Raw genomic sequence first — 23,105 nt, 5'->3', positions numbered from 1 at the left:
GAGCATTAAATTGTCCAACAATATGTCTTGGTATGCTGAAGCATTAAGAGTTCCTTTCACTGGAACTAAGGGGTCAAGCCCAACACCTGAAAAACAACACCTGAATTCAATGATTTGGCAATATAGTGCATCAATTACTTTCTTACTTTTCCCAAAACTTTTGGCATCTATCTATCTATCTATCTATCTATCTATCTATCTATCTATCTATCTATCTATCTATCTATCTATCTATCTATGCCTATAATTAATAAATATATAATTAATGTAATATATCTTCATGAAACCAATACAGAAAAGGTGTTGTTGCTGATAAATCTGGGTGAATTTTCTAGACTTTTGTTGCCTAAACCACTACGACAGGGGAACTGCACTGCATAACTAATTTATGGTATTACTTATTCAGCGTGTTAGTGAGAAACTATTTTATATTACAATTAAATATAACCTTTTATACAGTTATATATAAAATTTAACACCTCTGAAAGCTACAGTTTTTTATTTACAGCGGAAGGTTCCACAATACACCCCTCTTTAAAGTACACATGGTACAGCCCACTTGACAGCTTAAAGCCCGCACGCTGCAGCTGCACTTCATGCATTATTGTGGAGCACACAGAGGAGACTGTAGTTATCTTCACTACAGCAAAGTTATTTAATACGTCTTTTCAGATATACAATCCGATTTATCTTTATATCATTATGTCTGTTATAAAGAAGGGAGATTTAACCGACACTGAAAAAGAGCTCCTGGAGGTTATTGCTGCAGGTAACTGTTAGCTAACGGTTAGCATGCTAGCCAGCTAACTTAGTTTATAACTGATGGGATGCTGATAACATTATTAGTCAGATATATGATGTATCTAGCTCATTTGTTTAAACTGGCACGAATAGTCATTAAAGCATGCTGCAGTTTATTATATTAGCGAAATCTTATTATAAATAATTCCAGTATTTAGCCAAATAACCATCAGTGAGATTAAGGATTAGCCAGTTAGCTTCGTCAGCTAGGTAGCAACCTGTTGGTGACCTCTTTATCCAGCTGAGATTTGTGCTCTGTTATCAGCTTAATGGACTATAAAGGAGTGAGAAATAAAATTATGGTGATTATTAGATGTACATTATTGTTAAACATGTGTAAGTCTGTATTTTGCAGCCTCAGGTAATGTATAAGGAGGCAGGTGATCATGTTTATCTGCACTGCCTTGTAGTATTATATTATTATATTGTATAGTAATGTGGCTGAAATGTTTTGTAGGAAATGTACAGGAAGCTTCAAGATTGCTTGGCTCAAAGGATGTCCGAGTAAACTGCCTGGATGAAGTAAGTGCATAATAATAATAATAATAATAATAATAATACCCAAATGAACCAGTCATTAATGCTGCACAGTTATGTCCTGGTATAATAATCAAACCCTTCAGTAGAAGACCAAGGGAGATCATGGCATGTCCAGGAGTGACCTGCCAAAATCAGATGCCAGGGACACTTGGCTTCCAAAGCAGCTGCGTTCCTGATTTATATAGATTGCTTCGTCTCTGTTTGTGGCACTTTCTTGTTCAAAACCTTCAGGCATTTTGGGATTTTTTAGAAATTTATTTCACTTCTTTAGTGTGCTTGCCAATATATTTCTTACTAATTGTTCTACACTGTACTGCCAAAAGTTTTGGGACAACCCTCCAAATCATTTAATTCAGGGGTTGGGCTTGGCCCCTTAGTTCCAGTGAAAGGAACTGTTGATGCTTCAGCATACCAAGGCATTTCGGACAATTTCATGCTCCCAACTTTGTGTGAACAGTTTTGGGATGGCTCCTTCCTGTTCCAACATGACTGTCCAATGCAAGGTCCATAAAGACATGGATGAGCGAGTTTGGTGTGGAGGAACTAGACTGGCCTGCACAGAGTCCTGACCTCAACCCGACAGAACACTTTTGGGATGAATTAGAGTGGAGACTGCGAGCCAGACCTTCTCGTCCAGCATCAGTGCCTGACCTCACAAATGCGCTTCTTGAGGAATGGTCAAAAACACACTGCTAAACCTTATGGAAAGCCTTCCCAGTAGAGCTGGAGCTGTTATTGCTGCAAAGGGCAGGCCAACTCCATATTACACATGTGCATGTAAAGGTGGACATCCCAAGTTTGGCCTGGCTCACTCTAATTCATCCTAAAGGTGTTCTATGGGGTTGAGGTCAGGACTCGGTGAGGTTCCTCCACTCACTCATCCATGGCTTTATGGACCTTTGCTTTGTGCACTGGTGTGCAGTCCTGTTGGAACAGGAAGGGGTCATCATCAAACTGTTCTCACAAAGTTGGGAGCATGAATTTGTCCAAAATGTCTTGGTATGCTGAAGCATTAGGAGTTCCTTTCACTGGAACTAAGGGGCCAAGCCCAACCCTTGAAAAACTATACCTGAATTCAAACTTTTGGCAATATAGTGCATCAATTACTTTCTCTTGATAAGTCCATGTCTTTGGGATTGATTTATATTAAACCTGCTCTGTGTTTATTTTGGTTATTTCTCCTCAGTATGGCATGACTCCTCTCATGCATGCTGCATATAAGGGCAGGGCGGACATGTGTAAGCTGCTGCTGCAACATGGCGCAGAAGTCAACTGCAACGAGCATGAGCACGGCTACACTGCTCTCATGTTCGCAGGACTATCAGGTATGCCTCAGCATGCTCTAGGATTTCGATTATTTGGACAGTTCTTCATTCAACTTTATACTATTAAAGTTTGTCATTTTAAAACTGTGCATATTTCTGTTTCAGGGAAGACTGATATCACCTGGATGATGTTAGATGCTGGAGCAGAGACGGATGTGGTGAACTCAGTAGGCAGAACAGCAGCACAAATGGCTGCTTTTGTAGGTGAGCTCACAGAGCCTTAATACTGTTAACAGCTCATAACTATACATCTACTGTTATGTTATAGACACATTGGAGAAACTGGTGCTGCTTAGGGAGGAACAAAATGTTTTAAACACTGATCTAAAACATTAGCATAATAATAACACTGTCTGGCAGTTATTTAGCAAATATTTGAGCACATGTTCACCCCTTCGGCTAAATCCCACGGTATCTACACAAGCACAGAGATTGCTCCATAGACAGCAACTGCATTCCAGATGACATTTTTTTATAATTTGCAGCTAAGACTAGACGATTCCCGATGAAATGGAAATCATCTCCAAAACTGCAGCTCTTGTGGGGGGTTTCTGGTCTGCAGTGGTCAGTATCTAATCAAAAGTGGTCCAAGGAAGGAACAGTGGTGAACCCGGTGATGCAGTCATGAGCGGCCAAGGCTTAGTGATGCATGTGGGAAGCGAAGGCTGGCCCGTGTGATCCAATCCAACAGACGAGTTACTGTTGCTCAGATTGGTGAAGAGGTTAATGCTGGTTCTGATAGAAAGGTGTCAGAATACACAGTGCATGACGGGTCAGGGCTGTTTTTGCAGCAAAAGTGGGACCAACACAGTATTAGGCAGGTGGTCATAATGTTATGCCTGGTTAGTGTATAAGCATAAGCAGTAGATCCTAGTTACTGTAATGCAATGACAACTGTAACAGCAAAGAGTAGCCTTTTTAAAGCAAAGAATGTTCCAGTGTTGGATGTCAGCTTCTCTGTGAAAATGCTTATTAAAATTCTTTTGGTACAGACACTTAAAAGATTATATATCAGAAGATTATTTATTGAATGTAGACATGATGAGACTGTGTGTTCTCTATCCAGGGCAGCACGACTGTGTGACCGTTATCAATAACTTCTTCTCCCGGAAGAGACTCGACTACTACACAAAACCACAGGGCTTAGAAAAAGAGCCAAAACTGCCTCCTAAACTGGCTGGACCTTTGCATAAAATTATCATGAGCACAAATCTTAACCCTGTCAAGGTAAATCACTTGCATTATGTTTTTGCTCTTGATTTGATCACATTTAGAAAATCATTTTATTTTAAATGATTCAAATCATTAGTTTATTGAAAGCTCTGCTACATCACTGCCAAGCTCTCATCCTAAACATCCTCTCCTCTTTCAGATGGTGATGCTGGTGAAGGAAAATCCTCTACTCGTGGATGCAGAGGCTCTTGAGAAGTGTCGTAAAGTGATGGAGCTGATCTGCGAGAAGTGTGTAAAGCAGCAGGACATGAACGAGGTGCTGGCCATGAAGATGCACTACATCAGCTGTGTTTTGCAGAAATGTAGCGCCTTCCTCAAAGACCGGGAGGATAAACTGGATGGCCTCATCAAGTGGTAAGATGCTCGAGTTATTTTCGTTCTATTGAAAGACAATTATAGGTTGCTGATGTCAGCTCTCTGATCAGTTCTTAATAAAAGGGATTTCAGATCTGTGATTTTAAATATTAACCACAAGATTGAGGAAATCAGATTGTAGCTCTACATTAATTGGATTCCCCTTCTACAGACACTGACGTGCACCTTATTAACAAATGTTTGATTTTAAAAGTTGATTAAAAGCATGTTTCAACACCCACCGTTGCATCCTTCAGCATCAGTTTACAGCATTAAAATGGCTACTTTATTTTTATTTCCTGCAATAATTTTTAAAACACACAGCACTGTTTATATCTCTGTGTCTCGAATGGTGGTCTTGTGTGGCTTGAGTTGCCATGGTGACAAAACTGATGCTCACCAGTCCTTGGTCCCCTCATCAGCGGAAAATGTTTCATAAATCTCTGTTGAAAGAAATTATTTTTTTTGTTTCAGCCTGTTAAAGGGGCGAGACAGTGACTGCTTCCCGGTGTTCCAAGAAAAATTTATACGGGAATGCATCCGGAAATTTCCTTACTGCGATGCTACGCTACTCCAGCAGCTTGTCAGAAGTATAGCTCCTGTGGAAATAGTGAGTATTCCACTTCTAAGAATAACTGAATTGAATTGTAGATTCGTAACGCAGATTGTTATTCTAATTCAGTGTTTTTCCTCCCTCAACATGTCATCTTTCCCTGTATAGATCTGTGATGCAACAGAAACAAAGGCAGACAGAATGATGTAGTATTTATACATGTGAAATAACACTCTGTGAAATAAACAACTCGTCTCGTTTGGTGGTGCATCTTGTGTTTGGGTTCAACACTACAGAAGATGGTTATCTTAAATAATAAGTAATTGAGTAATTTCTCAAGTGTTTTTTTGTTTGTTTAGGGCAATGACCCCACAGCTTTGTCAGTGCTCACTCAAGCCATCACAGGGCAGGTGGGCTTCATGGATGCGGAGTTCTGCACCACCTGTGGGGAGAAGGGAGCAGAGAAGAGGTGCTCCATCTGCAAAATGGTAACATTTTATTGTTCTTTCCTGTTTCATGTTTTGGTATTGGTGTTTTCATCTTGGGCTTTTAATCTGGTGAAGTAAATAACACTGATGATCTCCTCATCATGGCACCTGTTAGTGGGTGGGATATATTAGGCAGTAAGTGAATATTTTGTCCTCAAAGTTGATGTTAGAAGCAGGAAAAATGGAAAGCGTAAGGATTTGAGCGAGTTTGATGAAGGGCCAGACTGTGATGGCTAGACGACTGGATCAGAGCATCTCCAAAACTGCAGTGCTTGTGGGGTGTTCCCGGTCTGCAGTGGGCAGTATCTATCAAAAGTGGTCCAAGGAAGGAACAGTGGTGAACCGGTGACACGGTCATGGATGCAAGTGCAGAGTGAAGGCTGGCCCGTGTGATCTGATCCAACAGATGAGCTACTGTTGCTGAAATTGCTGAAGAGGTTAATGCTGGTTCTGATAGAAAGGTGTCAGAATACACAGTGCATGATGGGTCAGGGCTGTTTTTGCAGCAAAAGGGGGACCAACACCATATCAGGCAGGTGGTCATAATGTTATGCCTGGTCGGTGTGGCTAATAATGTGACCTCGATATTTGTCCTCAGGTTATCTACTGCAACCAAGATTGCCAGAAGCTGCACTGGTTCACCCATAAAAAGATCTGCAAGAAACTCCAGGAGCATAGGCAGAAGCAAGAAGCTGAATCAGCCAGGCGACTAGAGAAAAGGGCCAAAGGTATTCGCCGACTGTGGCTTTTAATATGTTCCTTTTGATTTAACCACTTCACAACAGAGCTCTGCCAGTACTTTCTTGTGCTGTCACATTTATAAAAATATATATGTGTAATAATATAAATATATATAAATATATATATATAAATATAAAAAGTTCCAGTTCCAGCCATTATTATTATGTTGACCTGGGCTTCTATTCTCTCCAGAATCTGAGGAGAAGAAAGCACTGGAAGAGACGAGCAGCAGCATGGAAAATCTTTCTGTTGAGCAGAGTGAAGTTACCAGCACATCAGATGTTCGAAAAGAAACCGAGAGCACTGACCCCATTCAGATAACTTCAGACTGAGTCATGCGGATTAAACAGAGACGACATTAACCCCAGTCATTTCCCATAATCACCGTCGAGTCCTGCCTCTGCCAGAACACTCTGATGTACATCATGTCCAAAATCTGGGGACCTTCTGAACGTTTCTGTCAGAGGAAGGGTTTTTGGAGCGTGAGATCTGATGGAAAAGCTAACAAAGCTTTCAACACATGCACAGGCTTTCCGTCAACACGCGACACGTTTTATTATACCGTTTGTTCTTTTATGGCTAGCATTATGTATGTGATCATGTGTATCAAAATTAGATTTAGTATAAAGAGTATATATTTGACAGCCGGTCTTAAGTTAAACCTTATGTCACTATGTGTTATTGCGTATAGAGGATAAAGATGTTGAAGCCGATGCCTTAAACCATGTTGGCAAGTCTGTAGTCCCGACTCGGATGAAAAGCGTTACACGGTCTACAGCAGAATTAGGAAGACGTCACTCTAAGTATAATTTTTTTTTTACGGGTTGAGCTGATTCGAGTCTGCGTGCTGCACTTGCACGTCTTGCTTTTTTGAGAAACCTCACAAGATATGAAAGGTCCATTTGGGATGGAGTCCCATTTTTGAATGTTAAACTTGGTGTGCCATCTTCCCATAACTAAGATGCAGGGAAAATGGGTAGCAACTACATACTAAAGAAATGACAATTTGCAGTCAGTGTGTGTTATCTGAATTTGACAGTAAGGATTTTGGCTGCAGGTGAACTCTGCTCCTCCAGGGGGTGCTGCTGAGCTCTTCTCATGCTGCTCCAGTCCACAGTAGAGAACTGCATGATGGATCTCTGCATGGCCCTGCGCTCACAAAGGTCTCCAATCTCATCAAATGGGCATCTGGAAATACCAGACAGTACTACATTCATGTTTATTTTTCACAGCTTATAGGAAAGTCCATGCTTATTAACATGTGCTTTTCACCTTTTTTGTTTGTTTTATTTTTAGTTCCTCATTCATAGGAATTAGCCCTTGCTTTCTCTCTATATAATGAGAGTGATGTGGCAGTGCTTTAGTCCTTTAGTCTGTTTAGTCAGCCTGACTATTATCCCTTCTGTTCAATTTAGTTTTTTTTAAAACCATTGTAACTATGCTAGCAATGTTCCTTTAACAACCCCAGAGTGGCACACAACTCCTAATTTCTACAGGGAATAATGAAAAGATTACCAACCAACAAATTAGCACCAAAATCAGTCATCAAAAATATATCTATAAAAACCTCCCTTGTTCTTCCTAGCTATTTTGTGTACTTACTTTTTGCGTTTGGTTTTGGAGCTCCACTGACCTGGGATAAATGACAAAGAGCATCAGGAAAGGATGGAAGAACATTACCTCAGTTACAGGCACTTGTACAGTATACAGTTAAAAAAAATGACTAATCATGTCTGTCTGTAGTTTGAATCTATCCAATAATATTGTGACAGTATGAGACAGATGCAACCTGTATTTTTCAATACAATAAACATTTGAACCAAAACACATTGACAGTCATGGATACAACTCTCAGGACCATGCAGCATTATGGGACTAATGCTGTTTCTGTTTCAGTGGTGGTTCAGTGTCAGGTGTCCCACTGATATTACATTTATAATGATGTAAAGCTTAATCACAGGTCCTTTACAACCTATGTCCATATTTCACATAAATCAATTAAAACAATAAAACCTTTCTACAGCATGTTTGCTTGTCCCATGATAATTATACCATGAAATATAATCATTACTGCAGTATAAAAAAAAAACAAGCTTTGCATTAATGTTTGATTAATGTAGGTTTTGCGTCACTCACCCTGATTGACCTTGTGAAATATTCCACAAGTCCCATCCATCAGGCATAACATTATGACCACCTGCCTAATATTGTGTTGGACCTGGCCCTGACCCATAATGCACTGTGTATTCTGACACCTTTCTATCAAAACCAGCATTAACGTCTTCAGGGATTTGAGCAACAGTAGCTCATCTTTTGGATCGGATCACACGGGCCAGCCTTCACTCCCCATGTGCATCAGTAAGCCTTGGCCCTTGTCACCGGATCACCACTGTTCCTTCCTTGGACCACTTTTGACAGATACTGACCACTGCAGACTGGGAACATCCCACAAGAGCTGCAGTTTTGGAGATGCTCTGATCCAGTCGTCTAGCCATCACAATTTGGCCCTTCGTCAAACTCGCTCAAATCCTTACACTTGCCCATTTTTTCCTGCAGTGTTATTCACTTCATCTGTCACTGCTCATAATGTTATGCCTGGTTTTCTTAGTTTAATTGAAATTTACAAGGTCTGAGGCACACTCAAACATGGAGTCACCCTTACTACTGATATAAACAGAGATGTACTTTGTATATAATTACTGACTTGTCCGCCTAAACATCCATCAATATGATATGATGGTATATTATTTGGGTTGTTGATCATCCCCCAGTCCCCCTTCCCATTTAAAGAAGAAGAAGAAAAAAAAAGGAGGGGGGTGCCAATACTTTTGTGGCGAATCATTGTAGTACCTAACACAGCAATGCCTTCCTGAAGGTTGCCAATAATTATTGAGTTGACTATAGACAGTTATATTCACATTTTTTTAATGTACCACATGTAATTCATTCATTCAGTAGCATTGTGCTACAGTTTCAGTACCTGTCTTTGTGCTCTCAGTCGTTTTCCTTTCGGCCAGTGCTCGTCTGCCAAAGGCGAGTGTGTCAAGAATGATCTGTCTCTCAGGACTCAAGAGTTTAAAGGCACGTCTCCTCTCCTCCTGTCTCACCTCTATCAATGTATCACATCATTCACACACCAGATGGTTAAGTAGTTATTAAAACTAATACTAAATATTATACACACTGTATGGCCAAATATATGTGGACACGAGACCAATCAGCCATTGTTAATCATCCCATTCCAGAAACTTCTGGGAAGGATTTCCACTAGATTAGATGTATGGCTGTGGAGATTTTGTTCATTCAGCCATAAGAGAATTATATTTTTACATGTCTGGCAGACCTGTCCAGGGTGTACCCCTGCATTTCGCCCTATGTGTGCTGGGATAGGCTCCAGCAGACCCCCGTGACCCTAATTAGGAATAAGCTGGTATAAACAATGGATGGATGGATGGATGGCAGGCATTTAGCAAACACTCTTATCCAGGGCGACTTACATTTTATCTCGTTTTTTTTTTACACGATTGAGCAATTGATGTCCATGCTCAAGGACCCAGCAGTGGCAGCTTGGGATTTGAACTCACAACCTTCGAATCAGTAGTCCAATGTCTTAAAAACTAAGCTACCACATCCCCACGTTCCACAGTGTTCCAGTTCATCCTAGAGGTGTTGGGTTGAGGTCAGGGCTCTGTGCATGACACTTGAGTTTTCTACATCAACCTTGGCACACCATGTCTTAATGTCTTTGTGCACAGAGGCATTATTACACTGGAACAGGTTCGGGCGTCTTAGTTCCAGTGAATTGAAAATTTTAATCCTACAGCATACAAAGACACTTCTTTTGTTCCTTTGTGGTAACAGTTATGGGTGTGAAAGTCAGGTGTCCACATACGTTTGGCTTTATGTATAGAAAATGTACCTTTTCTGTCTAATAATTGAACAGATGGTAAGTGATGGACCACGTATTCCCGATACAGGGGATCTTGTGAACAGGGATTCAGGAACAAATCTGGAATGTTGCAAACAAATGGTGTGATATTACTTATTAATTATCATATCAATCATATTTAGGAATAGCTGCATACAAAATTCTAATTCATTAAATAGGAACCCATTCCCACATTTCTCAATATAGCATAGAGGATACCTACTGCCATGTTCTGAAGAGGAAACCAGAGAACCTAGACCAAACCCACGCATAGAACACTACACAACATTTACACAGATAGTAACCTGAGCTCAGGATTGACCCTGGAGCTGTGAGGCTGTAACACTTCCTGCTGCCCCAAAAATATTAATTAATAAGCTTGTGACCAGTTATGGAGAAAAAATGTAGCTTGCATTTTTATAAGTATGGGGTGTTTATGGAGACTCACTGAGTGTTTGGAGGTGCTGCATGTTTCTCAGCTCACCCACTGTTTCCTCCAGTTTAAGCAGGTGGTTATTGTGAAGTAGCAGCACTCGCAGACAGCTTAGATGCCTCAGAGCTCCTGTAGGTGCACATGATAGATAGATAGATAGATAGATAGATAGATAGATAGATAGATAGATAGATAGATAGATAGATAGATAGATAGGCAGGCAGGCAGGCAGGCAGGCAGGCAGATAGATAGATAGATAGATAGATAGATAGATAGATAGATAGATAGATAGATAGATAGATAGATAGACACAGACAGACAGACAGACAGATGTCATGTGATTGGATGATGGATAAGTGCATGGATGTGCAGGTCTTCTTAATTTGGGCAGTAAACACACACACACACAGATAGATAGATAGATAGATAGATAGATAGATAGATAGATAGATAGATAGATAGATAGATAGATAGATAGATAGATAGATAGATAGATAGATAGATAGATAGAGACAGACAGACAGACAGACAGATAGATAGATAGATAGATAGATAGATAGATAGATAGATAGATAGATAGATAGATAGATAGACACAGACAGACAGACAGATAGATAGATAGATAGACAGACAGACAGACAGACAGACAGACAGACAGATAGATAGATAGATAGAGACAGACAGACAGACAGACAGACAGACAGACAGACAGACAGACAGATAGATAGATAGATAGATAGATAGATAGATAGATAGATAGATAGACACAGACAGACAGACAGACAGACAGACAGATAGATAGATAGATAGATAGACAGATAGATAGATAGATAGATAGATAGATAGATAGATAGATAGATAGATAGATAGATAGACAGACAGACAGACAGATAGATAGACAGACAGACAGACAGACAGATAGATAGATAGATAGATAGATAGATAGATAGATAGATAGATAGATAGATAGATAGATAGACAGACAGACAGACAGGTAGATCCTCTCTAATCCAGTGGAAAGGCACCACCTTTGTGCCACTGCTAACCAGATATTATATGTTTAGACTCATTTTCAGTACATGAAGGACCTCCACATGGCAGTGGGCATGGCACCGGTATGAATATATCAGATACAGCAGTAATGCTTGGGTTTTTAAAAACATCAGCATAACTGCTGGGCTGGGAAACCACCGCAAATATCTGGCTAGAAGCACTGCTGTGGTCAGAAACTCCCAAATCAATGGCTAAAAGAAGATTAACACATTACCACAGACTGTGGTGAGGAAACGACGAGATTCAGTCTCTAATTGTAGACTTCCAAAAAAAAATACCAAAAAAGGTAGGACCATCTAGGAAAACGGACAGCATGTGTACAGAGTTATAAATAAATAAATACTAATTAACACTGCTGTGCTAAAAATGATCCAACATCCAAATAACAAACTGAACCTATTACATTGTATTATACGTACTGTAATATATATTTTACATTATATATTAATATAACATTTTAGAGGAAAAACTGACACATTATCGGTGAATAAGAGTGAGGAACGTGCATAATAATAAAAAAAATACTACTTTAAAGCATGTGCATTCAAGCATGAGGTTTATTTCATTTTTACAGTATGTATTGTTAAAAAGTATTACAATCTGATGATGCTACTAAACAAAGAAAGAGCTCTTCAGTAAGCACTTCATCCTGGCCGTAGTGGATCTAGAATCTATCCTGGGAACACTGACCTTTATGGTGCCAATACACCCTGTATACCAGTGGCGGGTGGTGCATTTCACACCTAGGCCTTCACTGCTGTCCTTCCTGAATTAATCCACCTCTATACCATCATTATGACGCCACAGCAATAAAAACTAATCAACCATTAAATAGCAAAGTAAAAAAGAAATTAGTCTACAGTATTTCACACCTCACAAGGAATAGTCAATTTTATTACAGTCTGCCTTGAAAATGCATTTGTAAGGATGTCTGCGACCAAATCGATTTCTTCTCCTCTGTCAGCCTTTGTGAGTTAAAATATATATATTTTTTATTTAGTTTGTGCAGTTCGCTGCTTCTGACTACTCCAATTATCCAATCAAAGGACGGGAAATTGCTGACGTAATCGTATGCCGGCTAGATGGCCCCAGTGACGCTAACTCGAAATCTGATTGGTTAATGGAACAATTTCATTGCCACTTATTTTAAGTTAGGGGCGTCTGCACTATTGATTCTGAAGGCCTTAAGGCAGATTTCTTTCACCCTGGCAACACATGACGTCAGCCACTGGCTGAAATATGATTGGATAAATACTCATCATAAATATACACTACTTGAAGCAGCGCAACCGAGAGAAAAGCTATGAAATGTAGAGAATAGACTCTTGGGAATAATTTAATACACATTCATGGAAAAATATATTAAATATATTAAAATGCAAGTCAGTGATTCAGATCACTGCTGTTTAGGCCAGCAGAGAAGGTCTTGCTGGCCCTGACGGCCCACCACTGCTGTATATCCATCACAGGGCATCAAGCACACACACACACACACACACACACACACTCATAACTAGCGGCAATTTAGTATAGTTCACCTAGCTCTATGTTACTATGTACAACCTGTACAAGGAAGGTATGTATTAAGACTCTCCTCTGTTCTGGCACTTAGGAAATGGAATGAACTTTCCCTAGATGTCTGAACAGCTGAATCTGACCCACCTCTTCCTCAAGTACTTAAAAACTAAAAAAACCCATAAAAGAAATTGTGTGCTCTGTTTGCTTTTCTTCCTTCCTTACAGAGTTTTTAGACTGATAGTATTTTAACACTGTGACCTAGTGAACCAGTATCAGGATGTATTTATGATAGAAACTTTAAAGTACAGGACAAGAAAGTCTGTCAAATGCCATGAATGTAAATGTAACTGACGAGAACTGAAGTAGATATAAGGGAAAGAAACATGCAAAATTCCACACAGATACCAAACAAACCTCAGGATCCAACCAAAGTCCTAAGGCACCACACCATGCCATCTACTACTCTACCGTTCACAAGCTGCAAAACTAAATATGCCTATGAAATATGACATTCACGTGTATAATGTTGTGCTTTGAGAAATACCTGCGATTGAGGTAATCTGATTATTCTGGAGGTACAGCTCTGCTAAACAGCAGTGAAACACAGGGGCATGAATGCGCCTTATCTGGGAGGACAGAAATCAGATTTTAAAATCCTTCAGGAAAAAGTATCACTATACAAAAAAAAGCATGACTTGTGTTGTCTGGAATCTAATTCTATTAGTTCAACTGAATTATTGACATTATTATGAATGTCATGAACCCCACCCTGTTATTATTAAGCCAGATGTATCTCAGTAGGGTGAATCTGGACAAATCCGGAACATCTGGGAGCTGCCTGAAAGAGGAATATTACAAAAGTCAAAGCTTATATTCCAACTGGTGTTCGATGTTTAACTGAATCACAACCTTAGGAATAAGACTTTCGAAAGAGGTTTTGGGACGGTTAACATATCCACCTGGAATCATTTCTATGTAATCTTCTGCTAGATTGTAAATGCATCCAAACACATGCGAATCTGACAGAAGTATTACCTTCTTGCAAGATAAAGTTCACTGACATGGAGACTTTTGAAGCCGTGTAAAGGGTCACTGTTTTCCTGTAAAATATGAATCTGATGTCAGATGAAATGAAATCAAACACACTGAGGTTATTAAAAGAAGAACGCTACCTTGCTGCGTGACTCCATGTCTCACACGGGCGAACGGTTGCCAAAACACACACCACGCAACTAGTAACAAAGTTGAACATGTTCACAATGAGACATGCTGGAGTGAGTAACTTGACCATTAAGCCTGAGAACAGATTTCTGCTGAGTGGACCTTTAAACTTGGGACGTTAATAAGAACAATGCCATTATTTGTATCTGGTCAATTCAAATAAAATTTTACTTGTTTAGCACTTTTAACAATGTCTCAAAGCAGCTTTACAGAAATTTATAAACTCCAAACTATACCTAATGAGTAAGCCAGAGGTGAGAACTCCCTAATATAAACTGTTAAGTGCTCGAAATACATGTTTCTGAATCTGTATCTCTTTGTGCTCCGGCTATCCATATCTGTTTTTTATTTATACTTGAAGTGGATGTGTCCTGATTGGAAGGAGTGATTAGATCCCACTGGAAATACTGGAAAAAACCCAGAAGCATTGTCAGCATGTGTGACTTCTGGCTCCTCAACATCAGCCACATCACTCTGTTATTTGCTAATTGCTTTCAACTAGAGATTCGCACAGGATTACTGTATTGTTTTCTTCATTTTTGTTTGTACATTCCTGTAATCTATTCTTGCGACTTTTGTTGGTTATTTTCTATAATCTAAACAAACTAGCAAATTTAACCACAATAATCCTAAGGATTACTAAGGATGACGGGATAAAAGCTGTGTCTTCGACATTACTGACTCAGTGGCACCAACATGAAAATAAAAACCTCCCCTTTATATAGTTTGTTGTTGTTGTTGTTTTTGTTGTGTGAACCTTTTTTTGGAATGATTTTTTAAACAAACAAACAAAAAAAACAGTACATTTCCTGTTCATATGTGTATTTGTATATGTTTAGAACACATTATTGGTTCATTATGACTAATTTATTCGTATTCATTTATACACCGATCAGCCATAACATTATGATCACTGACAGGTGAAGTGAATAACACTGATGATCTCCTCATCATGGCCCCTGTTAGTGGGTGGGATATATTAGGCAGCAAGTGAACATTTTGTCCTCAAAGTCGGTGTGTTAGAAGCAGGAAAAATGGACAAGCGTAAGGATTTGAGTGAGTTTGACAAGGGCCAAATTGTGATGGTTAGATGACTGGATCAGAGCATCTCCAAAACTGCAGCTCTTGTGGGGTGTTCCCGGTCTGCAGTGGTCAGTATCCATCAAAAGTGGTCCAAGGAAGGAACAGTGGTGAACCGGCGACAGGGTCATGGGCGGCCAAGGCTCACTGATTCACATGGAGTATGAAGGCTGGCCCGTGTGATCCGATCCAACAGATGAGCTACTGCTGCTCAAACTGCTGAAGAAGTTAATGCTGGTTCTGATAGAAAGGGGTCAGAATACACAGTGCAGGATGGGTCAGGGCTGTTTTGGCAGCAAAAGGGGGACCATCACAATATTAGGCAGGTGGTCATAATGTTATGCCTGATCAATGTATGTTTACAGTTCAAACGAAAGTACTGCAGTTTGGTTTTGAAGTACTCAGGTAGATGTTTTTGCCACAAGAGGGCGCACATTTCCCTTAAATACCTATCTGATCGTCACCAGTCTCACTAAAATGATGATATACATACAGTATATAGATTGCATCCACCAGTGTTTACATCCTATATTCATTTCTTCCCTATCATTTTCTCATAAACAAATTCTTGTACTATGAATGTAATGTTGATCTGTTTTATATTGATTATACTGTATATTGAATCACTATTTTTTTTTTAAAAATGGAAAAATATGCACACAATCATACACCATACTTGAACATCCAGCTAAATTTGAGTCAGATGCATCCTCACTGTCAAATGAGTTTAACATGTTGCTTGTGAGAAGTTTGCCCTCTCAAATGTTCTGCAAGGAAATAAATCCATGCTGGACCTCACACATTGTGGGGGGTTTTTTTTGTCACTTATTTTGACCTTCAGGAAACTCTAAATAAATGTAATGCAGTCATATTGTGTTCTTCAGGAGCATGCCATAAAGCACTGAACCTACACTTTTTTTTTTGTTTTAGATTGGACTGCTAATACTATAGGATTATTAGATTGGTCATGCTGTGTGCGCAGAGGAACACACACAGGGCGTGCTAAGTAGAGTCCAAACTGAGACTGCTTCCATTAAGCCTGTTTCTTTTCACTTGCATGTCCCTTTTACCCTGCAGAAAGTTTCTGACAGTCCAGCTGTTAGTCATTCATTGAAAATCTGGTCTCAAGTAAGTTTACCTCTTAATCTCAGACATCTTTCCGTTTCAGCTCCTATTCCCCTGAATTTCTTATTTTCTCCTTCTTTAAGTAAGAGGGGCTTTGGACCCTGGAAAGACCTGGGCCTGTCTAAGATGTCAGGCATTTATCAGTGGAACATTTACCACTTTTGAGGAGCTCCAGGAAAGTTTTTTATACTTTCCTATATCTTGTGTTACTTTTATATTAGACTTTTATATTGCTCAGACCTGAAGTGTATGTCTGAATTCCTCTTCTTGCTCTTGAAGTGTCTTGTTAAAGGGAACAATTTCAAGGCTTATTAAAAATCAGGAAAAAAAAAAAAGTTTTCTACCAAAGCTTTATGGTCACTCTGGGAAAAAGATCTGAATATGGCATTACAAGAGAATGTGTTGGACTCTATTATAGGTAGGGTATGAAGTTTGGAGTTCCCATGTAATCCTATTGGTCTTCGATGTAGGTACGATGCCGGTCAGAGGCTTTTTGAACAGATAGATAGAGGCATAACTTAAAAAAGGCACAGTATGACAATTAATATTTAATAAACTCATAAATTGTTTTCATATTAGAAATTGGATTTGATTCGAAAGACTATATGTGAGTGTGTAGACGATCTTATTTACTTGCGTCTATTAATTATTATTATATATATTATATAATTAATTAGCTAACTTTTCTAATACGGTATTTTAAATGAGCTCCAATATATATATATATATATATATATATATATATATATATATATATATATATATATATATATATATATATATATATAGTTTGAAAGAAATTCATGTTTAAAGGATTTTGTCAGTGAGCATTGCTTCACTTTTCAGGGTATTAGCTTGTAGTTTTATTACGGTTGAATTAATCCTTTGATTAAAAGGCACATAATGTCAGTTATATACTGAAAATATAATGAACATCTTATACATAAATCTATATATTTTAGAAATCAATAACCGAAAAGCTCTAAGATCTTAATGGGATTCTAAATAAGTGCTTTACTTAAGGCAGGTGGATTAAAGACTCACAAACAGTGAACGCCATTCTCTACTACTTTCTATTTTACGTGAACCTTTTTATTTAAAGGAAAATGTTAGAATAAGAATCAAAATGCTTTATAGCAATAAATATGATTTCATTCTTTGTGGTATTGCTTTAAGCTTCAAAATGGACTCTCTTATTTCTCCACACAAACCATACAAATCCACATTTTCACAATTTCAGCGTAACGTAAATATTTTTCATGATTATAAAACAGTAGATTTTTATTAACTATATCATTTGAGACCTCTACTAGTCCTGCAACACTTAGTAAGTTGTTTAGGAGAAGAGTAAATGTGCTATGGTAGGGCCTTTATCGAGCTGTGTTTTAACAGTTTTCCTGAACTCTATAATGTACATATTTCTCCTAATCCTTTAATAGTGCTTCCTGGTGTGTCGTAACTCGACATTCTTTAAGTAATCCACAGAGATGTATTTGCTCTCACGTCGCATTTAGCCAGGAGGCTTGTTCTTTTGCACTGGAAGTCAGACCGGCAGTGGGTGGGTGAGCGAGCTACTGCATTCTCTTTCATTTGAAAAGGTAAAGTTCACATTGAGGGGAGCTTCTGTATATTTCAATAAGGGGTACAATTTGTTCCAAGTCTATTTTAAGGAGTTGGCAAATATCCAAACACTCTACTATTTTACCTGCACATCCACGTTTTTTTTTTTTTTTTTTTTAAACCTGTCTTAGTATTAATATAGACAAGTGATGTACTGACATCCCATCCAGGGTGAACTCCTGCCTCAGGCCCAGTGTTTCCGGATCCACCTCAACCCTGATCATGTTAAAGTGATAACTGATGAGAAAATGAATGAATGAAGCATTAATAACAAAAATTGCTGCTTAACAGTGCATGAATAAAACTAAATGTTGTATCTTTCATTGCTCAAATTAAACTTGAACACCCAATCTTCATACACATCTACTGTTTTAGACAAGACACACACACACACACACACAAAGGAAAAAAAGAAAAAGAAAAACGGTTACTTGCCACCAGGACTACGTCTGTACCATCAGTATGTATCCTGGATAAGTGAATATAATGAACCTTTAAAGCTTGCATAAGTATTCACCCCCCTTGATCTTTTCCACATTATGTATATAAAATATTTCTTTTGCTAAAATATGGTTTTGAGTTGGGAAGTTTATTTATTTATTTATTTATTTATTTATTTATTTATTTATTTATTTATTTATTTATATTTATAAAACATGTCCAATATTTGAAGGAGAAAAATATTAGGATACAGGTTCCTAACCATGGCCTGGACATTTTAGCATTTTCCCTCTTCTAACACTCCCACTACAACTACAAAGGAAGTAAACTAGCTGAAAAGCTGAATAATGTGTGTTAAAGGATGAAAAACACTAAAATGTACAGGGCCATGTTTAGGAATCTGTGTTCTGGGTCGGAAGGTATAATCACCTTTGGTTGAAGTAAGTCTTCTGAGATATGTCTCTATCAGCTTTGCACATCTGGATCCTGATAATTACAAGGCACTGAAGACTACATCCACTTTCCCAGAAGAAAATGACATACTAAAATACAAAGAGGTATCGTTAAGGATGCCACCCATGAGACAAGCCCTGGTGTTTGGTAGTTTAGTACTTCACTACAATAGCATAATATTTTGGGAGTGATCTAAAATATGCTGGATATATCTGGAGAGTATTTATGCGCCCAGATTTTATTTTACTTAACAGTTTTCTGCTCCCAAACATGACCTAGTTTATACCGGTGACGTCAAATAAGCCAGTCACATCAGGCCAGATGTTACGGACGCGTCCAAAACCGCACACGGTATCCCATGGTGGCGTTTTGTTTAGACGTCCTCTGTATTTCGGTTTAGGGCGTGGCCTGGATTCACCTCAAAGCGAGGAGTGCCGGAATCCGAGTGGGCGTGGCTGCGCGAGCAATACGTCGAGCCGTTATTCACCTGAGCCGCGGCGTATATAAAGTCCAAGACATGTCAGGGAAACGGTCACCTCGAGTCGAGACTGCAGCTGCATCATCATCATCATCATCATCATTGGCATCTTGTCCAAAAGCGCGGCTGAAGTTGCTGTTCCCAAAACCATGCGCGTGCACAAGGATGAATCGCGCAACCTCTTGTTTTTGTTGTGCATTTTGATGAAGACCAGTGCTGCAATGAAGAACGACGCTACGGAGATTGTGTATCCCCACATGACGGAGAATCCCGGGGAAGAACCCACGGATGAAGCGGCGCTGAACCGCGCGCGAGGTGGAGGCAGGGGGTCCGAGAACGCGGCGCGAGATCGAACCGGTGAGTGCGCGCGCCTCTCATCAGTGCGGCTTTAACGCACGTTTTAGGGCAGTGATAGGGTGACTGGTGAACCCCAGCGGTCCGTAAAGCAGGGTTCGTGATCTATCTATCTATCTATCTATCTATCTATCTATCTATCTATCTATCTAAGTCAACTAATGTGTCCTATCAGAGGAAAGTTCAGAAATAGAACGCCCAGTGTCTCCAAAAATCGAAATAATGTTCAACAAACAAATCCATCCTGAAAGAGTGCCTGGAATTTATTTACAGTTAAAGGAGCCCAAAAAAGATTTAAGAAGCACCGCCTGAATGCACATGGTTCTCAGTAGAGAAGAACCCACAGGGATCTGTAATGCATAACATAGTGGCTGGTGATTTTTCTTCTTCAACATGACCTTATTGTGGTGGAGCTCATGACCAGCAACTAAGCAACGTACTATAACATTATAGTTATACGCCCAGCTGGTTACCAGAGTTGAATAAGCACAACAACGCCAGACAAATATAAACAATGTCAGCTTCAATTTAAATGAGGTTTATATGAACCAAGTTGTTTGGAATCCACATTTTTCTGATGCAGTGTAACTGGGTTGGGATAGCTCCAATAAATAAATATAATCATTCATATTTGCTGCTGTATCTAATGTCTGAACAGTTACATAATGGTAACAAAATAAATCTGTTCTTAAATGATAATAAATCTGTTTCCTAGGAAGGTTTTTTGTGGGTCACAGATTTTGTGAAACTCTTAGACTAACTGTCTTAGGGTGAAAACTTTAGATACCCTTGGATTATGATAAGGTTGGAAAGGTAAAGGGAATGACAAAAAAAAAAACATATCTTATTATAGCTTATTATCTAATTAGAAATACACAACACTTGGGATTTCCTCTTTATAATTAAGGTTCACACAGCAAAGAGAAAGGCTCTATATCATTAATCAGGGATGATAATAAGTTTATAAGTCTAGGAGGCAGTTATTTATCGGCTAAAAGAACAACCTGCTGTTCTCAATTTCTATTCACAACATTTAGTTTCTCCCACCACTTTTAAAGTTTGCCCATGTTGTTAGATATAAAGTGACAATCACAGTGAGGGTCTAAAAGAGTGAATAAATGTGTAATGGATGACACACTCTTTTGGCACGCACCCATGTTGACTGGCAAAGATGAGAGCATTCAGAACACAATACCTGCTGACTGAATCCTGTCAGGTTGTGTGAATGGTGCTGCATCTCAGTTGCTCACAACGTCTCCGGTCAGAACCGTGTTCATCTTGAATCCCTGCTACCTGAAGCGGGGCAAAAGAAAGGCCTCTCAGCTCTCCATTCATCACACACTGTCATAGAGAAGGGGGCTCATTGTTGCCAAGGTGTGTGTGTGTGCTTGGTGAAAGCAGCTTGGCTTGGGTTGCACTGTCAGGTGGTGTAGCCTGAGGGTAGAGGAATGTTCATAGTATCAGACGGCACTGCTAATCCAACAATGGAATAGACTTTTAGACAACATCCTTCTGTGTTAAACCATTTCCTCATATGCTGTATGCTGTATAGAGAGGAATGGTGACAGGACAGAGATGCAACCCATAATAGATTTGCTTTCAAGCTAATAATATCTCACCACTGGTTCCTCATGGGCTAGATATTGAATTCCACATGTATAGAGGTAAATAAACAGCATATGTTTATTCATATAGGGAACTGCTTGCTGTCATTGTGTGTTCCATTTACCCATTTCATAATATTGCACTATGATAGTGTTCATTAGTAAATTTAAAATATCTAAAAATTGCTCCTCACTGTCTAATTCCAGATCCGGGTCCGATGGGCTGCAGAGAACTGCGCTCCACAAAGTATATCTCGGACGGCCAGTGCACCAGCATCAACCCCATTAAAGAGCTGGTGTGTGCAGGAGAGTGTCTCGCTGCCCAGGTGCTCCCCAACTGGATAGGCGGATATGGTAAAAAGCCAAGGAGCCGCCGGGGCAGCCAGGACTGGCGTTGTGTCAACGACAAGACCCGAACCGAACGCATTCAGCTGCAGTGTCAGGACGGCAGCACCAGGACCTACAAGATCACAGTAGTGACCGGCTGCAAGTGCAAACGTTACCTGAAACAGCACAACGAATCGGCAAACAAATCCGAGAGCATCACTCAGCGCCAGCAGATCCACAAGCCCAAAAGCAAGCGGAAGCACCGGAATAGCAAGGTTAACGGGAACTGGCATGAGTCAGAGTCCTGAGGCATTTGAATCAAAAAACAAAAGAAATAAGACTCTGGACTACCTGTGAAAGAAGGACTGCAGAGCTGAAGAGCTCAGGAGCAGTGGACATTGATTATAAGGATAAAAATGTTGAAAGGAAATTAATGACTATTCAAGAAGTGGCTTCAAACCAAACTCCAGCAAACAGCCACACAATCACTGCTTGTGCTTCCCTTACAATCCATAACGACTTTTATGCCAGAGTTTGGCATTTTAGTATATCGAAAATATCACCTGATCATGACTGTCTCTCTGTGAGAAATCATATCACTGGCTGTACTATGCATCGAAAGCCAGATGACCCTGAATATCTCATGTTTGAGAACAATATAGCTGTGTAAATAAAGTAAATACAATCTCTGTGTGTGATGTGTGTAAATACAAAGCATTTACCTGTGTAACTGCAAAATATTTAGCTACTGTTAGCAAGTATACGTCGATGTAATATATTTTGTATTGATGTTCTCATCATGTGGTTCATCTAATCCTAATAATACATGTTGTAATTTTATGCAGGCATTATATTGCACTATTTCATACGATGGCAATTTCACTGTTTTGACGTAAAAAGTATTAAATGGTCATAATTTGGATACAACTTTTTTTGGCGGAGTCTGTGTTCTTTGGTCTACTTTCACTGTCAGTTTGCAAAACATTACAAACTACATCAAGATAATACACACTTTACCTGTTCGCCATTAATCAGAATAAATATTTTAAAGAAATATTTTCATACATCTAACTATTGAGAAATAGCCGACTATCTTTTCCTTAATACTTGCAGTGTTTGTGCACACTAAGAACTTTAACTTACAACTTAGTTGTAATATAAAATAGGACCCCAATATTGTAAAACACATTTCTAAGAGAATCCTCCTTCACCTCTGGGTTTTATAAAAGGGGTAATATGGGGGCAAGAGCACAACATCTTCTATCTATTCATTACACACATAATAACATACTTTCCAAGAGATTTATAATTTACACTATAATTACATAATTTATTAAGAACTATATGGTTTGTTATTGAAGTATATGATTTAACAGGAGTAATAGACCTCTGGGGTGGCAGATAACACCCGTGTAGCCACGCCCCTTTAATAATT

The 23,105-nt window shown here is 39.1% G+C and overlaps 2 protein-coding genes and 1 long non-coding RNA gene across 3 annotated transcripts; 2 read left to right on the top strand and 1 right to left on the bottom strand.

Annotated features, from left to right (window-relative positions):
* The first annotated feature begins 578 nt into the window (after positions 1-578).
* On the top strand, positions 579-8,065 carry ankmy2a (ankyrin repeat and MYND domain containing 2a). Its single transcript, XM_058414453.1, has 10 exons — positions 579-769; positions 1,259-1,323; positions 2,528-2,666; positions 2,772-2,870; positions 3,733-3,893; positions 4,039-4,253; positions 4,728-4,863; positions 5,166-5,294; positions 5,893-6,022; positions 6,228-8,065. Exons 1-10 carry the CDS (start codon positions 703-705, stop codon positions 6,365-6,367), a joined length of 1,281 nt encoding a protein of 426 aa, XP_058270436.1. The 5' UTR covers positions 579-702; the 3' UTR covers positions 6,368-8,065.
* A 907-nt stretch (positions 8,066-8,972) lies between these two features.
* LOC131368192 (uncharacterized) lies at positions 8,973-15,741 on the bottom strand. The gene is made up of 6 exons (XR_009207015.1): positions 14,003-15,741; positions 13,736-13,805; positions 13,512-13,593; positions 10,412-10,525; positions 9,955-10,044; positions 8,973-9,144 (listed from the first exon to the last, which is right to left on the bottom strand). It is a non-coding gene; the product is annotated as an uncharacterized LOC131368192 (long non-coding RNA).
* Positions 15,742-19,366: 3,625 nt separating this feature from the next.
* Positions 19,367-22,493, top strand: sostdc1a (sclerostin domain containing 1a). Its single transcript, XM_058414592.1, has 2 exons — positions 19,367-19,742; positions 21,551-22,493. The coding sequence occupies exons 1-2, from the start codon at positions 19,535-19,537 to the stop codon at positions 21,976-21,978; spliced, it is 636 nt and encodes a 211-aa protein (XP_058270575.1). The 5' UTR covers positions 19,367-19,534; the 3' UTR covers positions 21,979-22,493.
* Positions 22,494-23,105: the final 612 nt, after the last annotated feature.

The sequence above is a fragment of the Hemibagrus wyckioides genome, linkage group LG17, assembly GCF_019097595.1.
Source record: "Hemibagrus wyckioides isolate EC202008001 linkage group LG17, SWU_Hwy_1.0, whole genome shotgun sequence".
Classification (NCBI taxonomy): Eukaryota; Metazoa; Chordata; class Actinopteri; order Siluriformes; family Bagridae; genus Hemibagrus; species Hemibagrus wyckioides.
The sequence above is the reverse complement of the archived record's forward strand: the minus strand, read 5'-3'. Positions and strand labels throughout refer to the sequence as shown.

Excerpts from the sequence above, each read along its gene's own strand:
- sostdc1a (XM_058414592.1), top strand. The coding sequence starts at position 19,535 with ATGCGCGTGCACAAGGATGAATCGCGCAACCTCTTGTTTTTGTTGTGC. Across the intron at positions 19,743-21,550 it reads CGCGGCGCGAGATCGAACCG|ATCCGGGTCCGATGGGCTGC; the intron begins GTGAGTGCGCGC and ends GTCTAATTCCAG.
- ankmy2a (XM_058414453.1), top strand. The coding sequence starts at position 703 with ATGTCTGTTATAAAGAAGGGAGATTTAACCGACACTGAAAAAGAGCTC. Across the intron at positions 2,871-3,732 it reads ACAAATGGCTGCTTTTGTAG|GGCAGCACGACTGTGTGACC; the intron begins GTGAGCTCACAG and ends TTCTCTATCCAG. Across the intron at positions 4,864-5,165 it reads GTATAGCTCCTGTGGAAATA|GGCAATGACCCCACAGCTTT; the intron begins GTGAGTATTCCA and ends TTGTTTGTTTAG.